This window comes from Cricetulus griseus, chromosome 4, assembly GCF_003668045.3.
Source record: "Cricetulus griseus strain 17A/GY chromosome 4, alternate assembly CriGri-PICRH-1.0, whole genome shotgun sequence".
NCBI lineage: Eukaryota > Metazoa > Chordata > Mammalia > Rodentia > Cricetidae > Cricetulus > Cricetulus griseus.
In genome coordinates, this window is record NC_048597.1 from 167,393,065 (window position 1) to 167,406,468 (window position 13,404).

General features: G+C 36.8%; 1 protein-coding gene across 6 annotated transcripts in view; it reads right to left on the reverse strand.

The window, feature by feature from the left end:
• Scaper (S-phase cyclin A associated protein in the ER) overlaps positions 1–13,404 on the reverse strand; it is a 323,341-nt gene that overhangs the window by 228,576 nt on the left and 81,361 nt on the right. For all 6 annotated transcript variants that reach the window (XM_027415034.2, XM_027415035.2, XM_027415032.2 and 3 more), the window contains one exon: positions 3,188–3,328. In XM_027415034.2, the coding sequence (XP_027270835.1) occupies positions 3,188–3,328 (141 nt within the window). The remainder of the gene's footprint in view (positions 1–3,187; positions 3,329–13,404) is intronic.

Here is a 13,404-nt window from a genome sequence, read left to right on the forward strand (position 1 = left end):
TTTCCTAGCTTGTGAAAAGGCAGCACTAAACATGGATGTGCGAGTATCTCTCTATATGGTATGTTAGAGTACCTCGGTTACATACCCAGATATGGTATGGCTAGATTATATGGCAGTTGCTTTTTAGCATTTTGGGCTACAACAATTTACATTTTCAACAATACCATCTGAGGGTACTTATTTCCTCACAGCATTACTTATATTTAACCATCTCTTCTGTAACTTCTAGTTTGGGGAATATGTTTTCAAAGGCTTCTCTAATGACTCTCTTGATTTCACTAAGATAGATCATCACATTCCCTGGTTAGCATAGGTAGAGGTTTACTGGTTTTCTTTTCTCTAAGAACCAGCTCTATTCTAAGTATTATAAGCACATTTAACTTCATTGTTTTTTGTGAAGTAGGGGGGTGTTCATGTGTGGGTGTGTGAATATGGCACACTTGTGTTCAGGTTAACCTTGGGTGTTCATTGGGAGCTATACTCCTTGGATTTTGTTTGTTTGTTTGCTTGCTTATTACATTTACTTATAATGTAGGGTACAGGTCACATGCCACCATATACATGTGGAGGCAAGAGGATAACTTGCAGAAGTTGGTTCTCCCATTCTATATAGATCATATGGGCCCTGGGGACTGAACTCAGATCCTCAGGGATATCAACAAGTACCTTTATCAGCTGAGCTGCCATGCATGTCAGATCAAGCATGCTTATGAGGCAAGGTCTGTCACTGGAACCTAAGACTACTGATTAGGATAGGCTAGCTAGTGATACACTCGAGAGACCTGCCAACATTCACTTTTTCATGCTAGAATTATGAGCACACTTCCAAGACCAGCTTTTTTTTTTTAACTGGTTAATTTCAAATTGGTTATTGTTATAATCTTAGTTATTACATGATAGAAGACTACTCTAGGAACCTTCTTTGTATTATCCTATAAATTGGGCATTCTATACATTGTAGAATTCTATGAAATATTTGTATAGCTGACTCAAGAGCCTCAATGATGTTGTTTACACTAAAAAATTTTATTTAATTACAATGTACTTACATCATCCCCCCATTCCCTCCCATCTCCACCCTTCACACTTTAAAATTCATGGCTTCTTAGTCTTTCATTACATAATTTTTATTGTTTTATTTTGTGTGTACATATATTTTGCCTACATATATGTCTGTGCACCACCTGCAAGCCTAGTTCCCACAGAGACCAGAAGAGGGTATTAGAGTTACAGACTATCATAAGCTACTACATGACTGTTAGGAATTGAACCTGGGACCTCTGGATAAGCATCCAGTGCTCTTATCACTTACCATCTCTCTAGCCCTATTATTTATACACACACACACACACCATATAATAATAATAATAATAATAATAATAATAATAATAATAATAATAATTTAAATGCAACCTTCTGAGTCTGTTTAGTGTTGTTCATATGCAGTTTTTTTGTTTTTAAGGGCTGAACACTTGGGACTGGCTTTTTACATGGGTACTGTAGTTCATATATAGTTTTCTTTATAAGGGCTGAACACTTAGGACTAGCTTTTTACATGAGTACTGTTGATCACACTTTGATCCTCATGCTTTTTAACCCATTTATTAATTTTCAATTTCCTAATTTTACAAAATTTTCTTGGTTCTTTTTTCCATTATCAAGGAAGCTGTAATTCCTAATGTTTAAAAAAATACATTTAGGGGTTGAAGAGATGGCTCGACTGTTAAGAGCATGTGCAACTCTTGTAAGAGGCCTGAATTTGATTTACAACGCCCATGTCAGGTAGCTTATAACCACTTATAACTCTAGTTCCAGGTATCCTACAACCTTTTCGGACTCTGCAGGAACCAACACACATGTGTACATGTGTACACACTGACAGAAAAATAAATATTTAATATATTAAAATATGTGGCTTGTTCCTGTGCTGTTGTTAGTGCAGTATGCATTCTAATACCTGAGTGTTAGTGGGACATAAAGTAAACTGAAAACTAGAAATATGTTCACTAGAAAGACAGTCATACAGAAATGGTAGAGGCAGCTGAGACCTGAGTTTGGTTCCCCAGAATCCATGTAAAATGGATGGGCATTGTTTCTTGTGTTTGTAACCTAAGTTCTACAAATGAGGACAAATAAGACAGGCAGGGTCTTGGCTCTCACTAGCTAGCCAGCCTACTTCAATAGATAAGCTTCTAGGTTGATTGATTTTACACACAAGTACAGAGTTTCCCACCTTGCTTTAAATTTTTTTTAAAAAAAAGTTTAACATACCAAACAAACCTTAGAAAAACAACTATTACATTTTCTTTCATATATAAGTTCTAGAAAAAAATAATTTAAATACATGGAAGTGTTACATAATGCTTGTACAGAAGAAATAGGTGATCGGGAGGGGATAAGAAAGGTAATGAAGGAGTGGATTGATTAAAGTGCACTACTTGAATGCATGAACATGAAACAATGAAATATCCTATATAATTAGTATATGTGCTTTATTAAACAGTTAAACATGAGCAAGATTTTCTGACCCCTACATCTATAAGACAGCATGAACATGAACACAAAATAAATGTAAAAAGAAAAGTTAACCATAAACTTATTATAAGACTGCCCACCCTCTCTAGGTATTTACAAAACATAAACAATAAAAACTGAAAGCAACTTTAATCCCATCACTCAGGAGGCAGAGGCAGGCAGATCTCTGTGAGTTTGAGACCAGCCTGGTCTACAAGAGCGAGTTCCAGGATAGGCTCCAAAGCCACAGAGAAACCCTGTCTTGAAAAATCAAAAAAATGAAACAAATAACTGAAAGCAAACATCACTTACAAGCTTTACAAATAAATTCTCACAGCAGTTATCTTAGAATAGACAACAACTAGGACAAACCAGAGCAGCAAATGCACATTTATCAAGCTGAAGATGATTTATGAATATTCACTGCCCTGATAGCTGGAGAGAGATACACATGACAAAATTCATCACACTTCAGTGTTTTACAGCTGCACTGCTTATTCTGTCAAGCATATCTCAATAGACCTGCTTATTATAAAGTATGAAATTGTACCTAGCAAATTTTAAGTAAACCAGCAAAATCTTGTTATTTTAGAGTAAAAGGATACTTGGATAATCCTGTGATCCTATAATACAGTATGAAAGTTACATGATTATATATTTAAATACACCACACCTTAGCTTCTTCCTCTTGAGCCTTCTTCACAATTGCTTGTAGCTGTACCTCCCGTTTAAATTCAGCATGAAGTAATTTCTCTTCCATCATCCTACGCCGTTGATCTAGTAATTCTTCCTTCCACTTTCGGACATCTTTTTCCTATGTATGACAAATTATCACATCATTAAATTCAAAATATACAGCAATTTAGCAGAAGACTAAGGATAAATGGAAAAATTCATGAGTATGACTAATGATTAAAAACCAACTTCAGAGGCAGAATACAGCTTCCACGATTCTCTGGCTACTTAATAACTGTACTCTAGGCAAGAGTATAGCTGATGTCTCAATTTTCATATGTATAAAAAGGAGACTAGTACTCAGCCCTCAATAATACACTTATATCACCTCCTCTAGGGCTCAAGGGACAGTAAGAGCTGGGTGCAAAATGCTATCTTCTGGACACAACACAGTCATTGCAATTATGACGTTACAGCTACTCCAGTTGCCTGCATAGGGCCTGCACAAAACAAAGCCTGTCAACAGTCATTCATGAAAGGGGAGATCATGGGACCCCACCTCTCCATGGGGAACTATTTACTATTAATGGTCGTCTGGAAGGCAACCATTAGTTGTGTGACTATTTACTAAGCCCACCAAGCTTCAATGGATAGTTCCACACCTGTGGTCACAAGGATGTCCCTGGTAAAACCTAACAGGTCACAAAATAAAAAGGCATAAATGTGAAAAATGGGACTATTGGAATGGAGGTAGACAGAGGCTGGAGGGAGGTAAGAGAAGTGAGAATAATAGTAATCAGAATGCATGCATAAAGGTATGAACTTGTCAAAGAATGCATATATATGTCATTAATAAAATCATACTCTGACAAGGGGGTAAGGAAAAAAATAGTACCTAACTGGGTTATTGTGAAGATATAACTGGATGAATTAACCTCTGAGGACAGTGCATTAGATGTGACTGTACCTGCAGATTATCACTGCACTGAACCATGAGTCACTTAGAATGAGCACTGCTTATGATATTTGGTATCCATTATCAACCTGATTAGGTCTACAAGTACCTATGAGACAGACCTCTTGTGATGAAGGCTAGGTTAGCTTTGCCAGGGACACACAACACAACTGTGGGCAGCAATTCATGGGCTGTGGTGTAGACTGAAAAGAGGAAAAAGCAAGCTGAATACTAATGCTCATTTCTCTGCTTCCTGACTACAGATGCAGTGTGAACTGCAGCGTCAGCTCCTGCCTCTATGGCTTCTATGCCATGTTTGCACTGCACCCTCAAACTATGAACCAAAACAAACCCTTCATTCTTAAGTTGCTTTGTCAGCATTTTGTAACAGCAGTGAGAAAAATAAATTAATATATGGTATATTTCTTTTCTTTAAAAATTATCATATTTCTACAAAACGATTTTTTATTAACATTTCAAATAATTTACCTCACATACAACTTGATAAACAGGAGGACTTCTGCTGTGAGACAATGTCTTGTATTTATGGAAGGGAAATTGTCCACATTAAATCTCAGCAATCTGGTCACTAAACAATATGAACACAGTAATGCCACCAGGTGACAGGACAACATGGACGGGAGGCTCTACTGCAGGTGAAGGGAAGAGGGAGAATCGATCTTCTCCAGGGAGGAGGCCCCTACGAGGTTATCCAATCTCAAATAGTCAGTCTTTTGTTTTCTTCATCTTATTCACTGTGCCTCGAATATAATAAAATCTCAAAAGTAGCTTTAATTTCCAATTCTCTAATTGGATATTATTCTATTGAATATTATTCTAAGTAGATATTCCATCCAATTCTCTAATTGGCCAGGGATAGTGAACACTTTTAAATGTATTTCTCTGCAAGAGAAAAGACATGTCTACTGGCCAATAAGCCACAGTTGTGAGGCTCTCAGGCCCCAGGGATGAACCTATTACTACTCTGTTAAATGGACAGAGTATCAACTGCCATTTGAAATAAGACTGCTCTACCCATAGATTAGTGAATCTCTCAGACTTCATCAGAGAACTTTATGCAGTTGTTAATCAGAAACTCACAACTGGCCAAAGTGCAGAAAATAAGTATCAGTGGAGTGCTCAGCAACACATGGAATATCAGTACACACACCCTCCCCAAGACTTCAAGATCAACACAGAAGAGGGAGCAAGAGGTAGACAGGGACCTGAGCAAAACAGTGTTTTCTAAATATGACAACTCCAATGCACTCACAAATTCACAGAAAATGGTTGCCTGCAGAAGACCTACTGTAAGATCAAATCAACATTCTAGGGTTGAGTAAAAAGAGGGTCATGAGTCCCCATCCCAATTGAGGACCTATGGAGAGTTGGTAGCTTCTATGGGAGGAAGAATTGGTTTTTTGGGGTTTTTTTTTTTTTTTTTTTTTTTTTTGTAAGTGAGGGAGGGTGGAGGTAGGGTGGGATGGTAAAGACGACAATGATGACAAGACAACAGGAAGCTGGGCAGAGTAAGGAGGTGGGGATGGATCTGGGAAGAGTTAGGGAGACAAATTGGGGATAAGCTGTCAAAATATGCTATATGACATTCTTAAAGAACTGATATAAATATTTTTAAAAGAGATACACTTTCTAGACATCCGTATTGGGCATACAACCTCTGTCACTTTATGGAGAGCTATCCTACCAGGTGTGAAGGGAAACATCATTAAAGTTTAAGTCGAATTTCCCTGATCATTACAGAAACTGAACAACTGAATATATTTTAGCCATCTAAATTTTACTTTTTAAGACTCAATTAGGCCTTTTGCCCAGTGTGTACAAGTTATTATTGCTCTAGATATTCAGTTGTGCTGGCCCTTTAGTGTTTTATATATATAAAACCCATATGTATTAATATCTAATCACTCACAATATTTTTGCCATTCGTAAAGCTGTCATTGTTTCACTGATTTTTCTTCTTTGCTGTGCAGAAAAGTTTTTACTTGTATGACTCTATGCAGTTTTGTTTTTGCTGCCTATATTTTGGTGTCATATCAAAAAAAATATTTCCAAGATAACAAGTTTCTCCCTATGCAGCCTTCAAAAAATTCTGTGATTCTTTGAAATATTTAATCCATTTTACATTGATTTTTTTGTGTATGGTATGGTACAGAAGTGTTATTTCATCCTTTTTTGCCTTTAAATATCCAGTTTTCCCAGCACCATTAACTGAAAACACTATGCTGTCTTCATTGTACATTTCTGGTGTTGCTATTCAAAGGATCAGTAGATTGGGCTGGAGAGACCACTCAATGGTTAAGAGTACTTGCAGCTCTTCCAGGGGACCATAGTTTGATTCCCAAAAGCCACAGGGTGGCTAACAACCATCTGTAACTCCAGCCACAGGAATCTTATTCTCTCTTCTGGCCTCTAAGGGCACTAGGCATACACATAGTGCAGAAAGATTCAAGCAAGCAAAACAGAAATGCACATACAATAAAAATTTTAAAAAACTTTATAAAACAATTTTGAAAAAGTTCAGTAGCTATGGCAGTTCTGAATTACTTCTAGCTCCATTAGCATCTACCTATACTCTTATACAAGTGTTATAGCATTTTGATTAATATGCCTGTGTAATAAGTTTGAAGCCAGGAAATCTGGCATTGATGGATTTTTTTATTGATGAAGATTGGTTTTGTTACTTGTAGTCTTTTATATCCCATTGGAATTTTAGGATTTTGTCCTTTTCTTTCCTTTTTCTTTTTTTTATTTGTGGGAAAAAAGAAATCCCAAACCAGAGGAATCTGACTAGGTACTCCACTGAATATGAAGTTTCTTATAGTAGTAGTATATAGTAGCATTGCATCAGATTATTTCTTCTAATCAATGAACATTAAATGTTTTTCCATTTACTTGTGTCTTCTTTATTTTCTTTCATAGATTTCTTATACCATTTTCAGGACACATCTTTAACTATTTATGCTTAGGTTAACTTTATTGTTTATGTTGTGAATGTCACTGCTTTCCCTTTTAGAGAGTTTACTTTAGCTGGGTATGGTACCACACAACTATATCCAGCAATCTCATGGCAGATGCAAAAGGATAATGAATCCTGGCTCTTAAATTTGCTTGAGCAAATCTGTTGCTGAATTTCTCTACTAATACTTAATTTGGTCATATTATTATTTTTCTCCCAAGTTTTCTTTTTTGTTGGACAGCAAACTACTTTATAGTTTCTACATGTGTCTTATCAGTATCTACACTAAGCACCTCACAGTCATAAGACATCTGCTGTACCAGTCCAAGAACCACAATTAAGAGTAGTGAGCCCAATTCATTCAACATAACCAAGCTCAAATTCTGATTACTATTAGCTTCATGGCTATACAGAAGCTATACAAACCTTTCTAATCCCTGATTTACTCAATTTGGTGAGTAAATAGTATCTATGTAATATCAGTGATTAGGTTGTAAGAGCTCAAAGATAATACAGTATACTGCTCAGTAAACACTTAAGTATTAGGTAAAACAGTAACCATCCTCTTTATATATATATAAAAAATATGTTCTCTGATTATCTGTGGTGATATCTTGCTTGTACAAATAAAGCCTGTCTGAGAGTCAGTAAATGCAGCTTGTCACTAGCTAACCATAGAGGTCTGGAGGTCTGTACAGACAGAGAGTAAGTGAGACTGCTGGGCAGAAACAGGATACAAGCAGGGAGAAACAAGAACTTGCTTTCTTGTCTGCTTAGACGCTAAGGAGATAAGGTGTTGGTGAAGCTTGCTTCTTCTTGTTTCTGATCTCTCAGAATTTTCCTCTATATCTGACTCCGGGTTTTTATTATTACACCAATTAAGAACTCCATTTACATTTTGGTGCCCACTGTGGGGCTCGAACCTACAACCCTAAGATTAACAGTCTCACACTCTACATTTTGGTGCTCACGTGCCCAGAACCTTAACAGCAGGACAGGGGCAAATCGCCCCGAGAAAGCCACCAGCTGCTGTGGGCAAGCCGTGCCTGACTCCCAGCTCCACCCCTCCACCCAGCGCCAAAGACTTACACTATCCCTTGAACCTTTTTCTTTGAATTCTGTTCTTTGACACAGTTTTTATTTAAACCAAAGGGCCATACTCCCAGACCTCACAACTTCCCAGAGCCGGCACACCAGATACAGTTCAAGGTTTCAGCCCACCATGCACAGCTTTAGCCCAGTGATTGGCAATCAGTGCACACAGGTTGCTCCCTTTTTCCCTTTTTCTTTAACAAAAAATCCATTAGGTTAGGTTTAGTTTGAGTTTTTGCTTAGAATCCAAAGGCTGAACAACACTGGGAAAAGTCAGACTGGAGCTTCAGTGTCCTTGGACTTGCTTGGCAGTACATCTGTGACACCTGCTGGCTAAACATCGCCATTGCAATTTAAAGTTAAGGCCATCAGAGGCGAGGACAATTCTGAGAATTTAATTTGAGATAAATTACCAGATATTTTTACATTTTAAGCTGGTAAATAAATTAATTAATAATTTTTACAACGTGTTAACTACTGATAAAACAATAGTAGACAATATTACCATCCAGGAATTTAAAAATCTTTTTGCTTCTCCTATGGATGGAATTTTAAAGGAGGTATATGACCTATCTGGGACGCACACACTCTTAGCCATAATTGCTATTACCTTGGTAATCCATATTATATCCTTAAATAAATGGTTTGATAAAAGAGCTAAGAATGAGGAACTTATAGAAATGACATAGACTTTACAGACTGAAAATGAAAGTTTAGCAAAAAGGAACATGGCAATGAGCTCTTAACAGAAAAACTTTTTCCATAGATAGAACATTGTTTTTGGAAGGCAATCTGCGTGCCATCCACATAATCTCTAAAGATGAGACTATTAATCTCAGGAATCATATGTAAATGATGAGAACAAGAAATTGACAGATTTAATGAAATCACTGGAAGCTTTTAAAGTTCAGGAAGTTCAAAAGCTTCAAAAAACAATGGTGCATAGATTACAGGCCATAGAAGACCTTCTTAAAACTGACAGACCAGGAGTTAAGGGGCAAACTAAAGAGAATAAAAAACACAACATTGCCAGTAACTTTCAGAGTCAGAGATGACTTTCCAAAGGTCATTATCATCATCATTACCTGCTATGGTCTATCTTGTTACTATTACTCAAAAGCCAGCAAATAATGAACACCCACAAGGATATACAGAATGCAAATGGGAGCATATACATATGAGAATCTTAAAAGATATTAAGGAAGCAGTAGTTTCTTATGGCATGCATTTGCCAATTTTGAGGTAGTTAGTAAAGATGTGAGCCACAAGAAATAGAATAACTCCAAAAGACTGGCTTCAATTAGTCTCAGCAGTTCTAGAACATGGTCCACAGCTGCAGTGGCAGTAATATTGAAGGGATGAGGCCAAGGCTTTGAACATCAAGGCAGAATCAAAGGTTATGAGGTTTCCCAGACCCCTGAATGTGGATGTCAATAAGGAGGCCTCGGCACTCTATGGGCCCCCTGGTAGTGGATCAGTATTTTTCCCTGGTGTAAGAAGGGACTTTGAGAGCCCATCCCACATGAAGGGATGCTCTCTCTGCTGGGACACATGGGGGAAGGCCCAGATCTGGCCCAGGATGATGTGGTAGACTTTGGGGAGCCCCCATGGAAGGGCCCTACGCTCCCTAGGGGCTGGTGGGGGGGTTGGGGAGAAAGGGAGGAAAGAGAGAGGGAGAAGGGATTAACATGTGAAGCAAGCTTGTTCCTAATTTGAACTAATAATAAATAAATAAATAAATAAATAAATAAATAAATAAATAAATGGAAATAATGCTTCCAATGGGAATAACCCAAATAGAAGGCCCCAACCTTCTGGAATATGTAGAAGATGTGGCAAAGGCTGACATTAGACCAAGAAATGTAGATCGATAACAGACAAACAAGGCAACTCCTTACCATCAGGAAACTCCTTGGGGGTGGGGGAGGGGGGCTCTCAAAGGCCCCATGTCAAAATTGGTCCAGTCATTCCCAGTCACTGTTAGGACAATCCCCCTAGAACAATTAGGAAATCCAGTTCCTACTAAAAAAAAAAAAAAAAAAAAAAAAAAAAAAAAAAAAAAAACATACTACTCTGCATAGTACAATAGATTTGGAGGATGAATCACAAATTCACAGAGGAAATGGAAATCATATACTTTGGCAGACTTCATGAATGAGCAAAGAACAAAACAAAGAGTACAAAAACATAATTATCACTCCAGAATCATAGTCCAAGTTGGCCACTTCAGGAGATAGACACTCAATTCTTACAGATTGGAACCCTATCTCAGGTAAAACAAAGAGCAATATAAGTTGAATGTATAAGGCCAGAAGGACAAAGAGGGAAGGCTGAGGCCATATGTGGCTAACATGGCAGTAAATCTATGGGGTAGTAATCTGTTGCAGCAATGCATACCTAGATTAACATTCTTCCAGTATCAAAAGTGAACTATAAACCAACTCATGTTTATGGGGAAAATGTTATAAGGCACTATATAAAACAGCCACTGACCATCCAGGCTGTACAGAAAACAGAATAAAGAGACCAAAAGCCCTACCCTTAAAATGGTTAATTGGCAAACCCGTCTGGGAATGGCAATGGCCTATGACTTCAGGCTCTAGGGACTCTAGAACAGCTGGTTCAGGAACAGCTAAATGCTGGATATATGAAGAATCTGCCAATGCTTGGAATTCTCCTGTATTTGTTATTTTTAAAAAATCAGGAAAATGGAGAATGTGTACAGACCTGAGAGCCATTTATAAAGTAATTCAGCCAATGGGCTCTCAACAGCCTGAAATGTCCTTACCTCCTTTATTACCTAAAGAATGGCCTATTATAGTTATTGACTTAAAATACGGTTTCTTCACTATACTTTTACAAGAAAAAATAGGGAAAATTTTGCTTTCATGGTGCCTACTTACAATAATTCTCAACCTGCTAAAAGATATCAGTGGAAGGTTCTCCCACAGGGAATGTTAAATAGCCTCATCCTGTGCCAATACTTTGTACAACAGCCATTGGAAATAATATGTAAGCAATTTCCTCAATTTATAATTTACCATTACATGGATGACATTTTATTATCTGATTCAAATGTAGATAATTTAGGAAGAATGTTTGAAGAAGTAAAGAAAAGTTTGCCTTTTTGGGATTACAAATTGCTCCTGATAAAAACACAAAGAAGAGATTCTATTAATTATTTAGGCTATAAAATAGTTTTACAAAAGATTAAGCCCCACAAGATACAAATTAGGAGAGATCGAGTGCAGACTTAATGATTTTCAGAGATTGCTAGGAGACATTTTCCATCTATGGCACATTATTGGCATAAAACCTGATCAACTGATTCATTTAATAAAAACCTTAGATGGTGACAAGGACTTAAATAGACCCAGGGAATTAACAGCTGAAGCTAAAAAAGAATTGGTATTGGTGGACGACAAATTATAGACTGTACATGTAGATTGACTGGATCCAAAGCTTAAGTGCATTCTAGTCATATTACCCTCTAAGCATTCCCTTACAGGAATTTTAATGCAGAGAAGATATTATCTTATAATGGATCTTTTTACCACATAAACCACGTAAGAAATTAAAAACTTATGTGGAAAAGATCTCTGAGTTGATTCTAAAAGGAAAAATGAGACCGTCAATTAGCAGGAACAGATCTAGCAGAAATTGTAGTACCTTTTACTAATGATGAAACTGACAAATTATGGGTAGAAAGTGAACTCTGGCATACAGCTTTTTTCTTGGAGAGGTCAACACTAATTATCCCAAAAGCAAGAGAATTCAACTTATAAAGAGAACTAACTGGGTCCTTCCTTGCATTGTAAGGGAAACACCAATAACTGGAGCCCTTACATTCTATACTGACACAAATCAATCAGGAAAGGCAGGTTACAAATTGTAAAATTTAAGTGGATCTAAGTCCTTATAATTCTGTCCAAAAGTCAGAATTATATGCTATTCTCAAGGTGTTAATGGATCATAAAGAACCTTTCAACATAGTTACTAATTCACAATATGCAGAAAGAGTTGTTTTACATATTGAAATTGCTGTATTTATACCAGATGATACAGAATTGTCTTTATTATTTATTCAGTTATAAGACATAATCAGAGATAGGAATCATCCCATATATATAACACATATCTTATATCATACAGGTCTGCCAGGCCCTCTAACACAAGGTAATGATGAAACTGATCAACTATTGATAGGAAATGTGCTAAAGGTCTCAGAATTTGATTAAAAGACTTTTTCATCACTTGGCAACAAGCTAAGGAAATTATAAGAAAATGTCCTACTTGTTCTTTATACAACCAAACTCCACTACCTGCAGGAAGTAACCCAAAGGGTTCTCAAAGGAATGAAATCTGGCAGATGGATGTGTTCCATTTTGTAGAATCAAATATGTATGCCACACCATTGATACCTATTCAAGTTTTTAATGGGCAACTGCTTTGAATTCTGAAAAGGCTGTTTCAGTAATTACACATTTGCTAGAAGTTAGGGCAATCATGGGTATACCTACACAAATAAAGACAGACAATGCTCCACCATATGTCTCTAAGAAAATGAAACAGGTTTTTGCTTATTATGATATAAAGCTTATTACAGGCATACCACATAATCCTACAGGGCAGGTAGTTATAGAAAGATCAAATTGAACTCTAAGGATATGCTAAATAAACTGAAAGGAATGATAAAGAGCCCCCAAAATAGATTGCATAGTGCTTTATTAACTTTGAATTTTCTAAATGCTAATGAGAAAGGATCAACAACTACGAAGAGACATAGGGTAATAGAAAAAACTACAGAATTAAAGCAACCAGTATACTTCAAAGATATGTTGCCCTCTGAATGGAAATCAAAACATGTTATGTTGGGGAAGAAGTTTTGCTTTTGTTTCCACAGATAAAGAAAAAATAGGGGTACCATCAAAATTGATAAAGATTTGATCTATACTAGATACCTCTTAATTAGAAGAGAAGATAGTTCATCGAGCTGCATGGCCATTTAATCTAAACTAACCTATAAAACTAACCAATGTTTTTCATTTGAACAGATATAACTTACCAAGGAGAACCTCCCCAAAATTTAGGGCTGGGGAAGGGTTTTTTTTTTCTTTTGTCTTTTTAGGAGAATAAAGGTATCCAGCTAAGGAATCCAGAGACCACTGGACAAATGAGACATCTGAAGCAA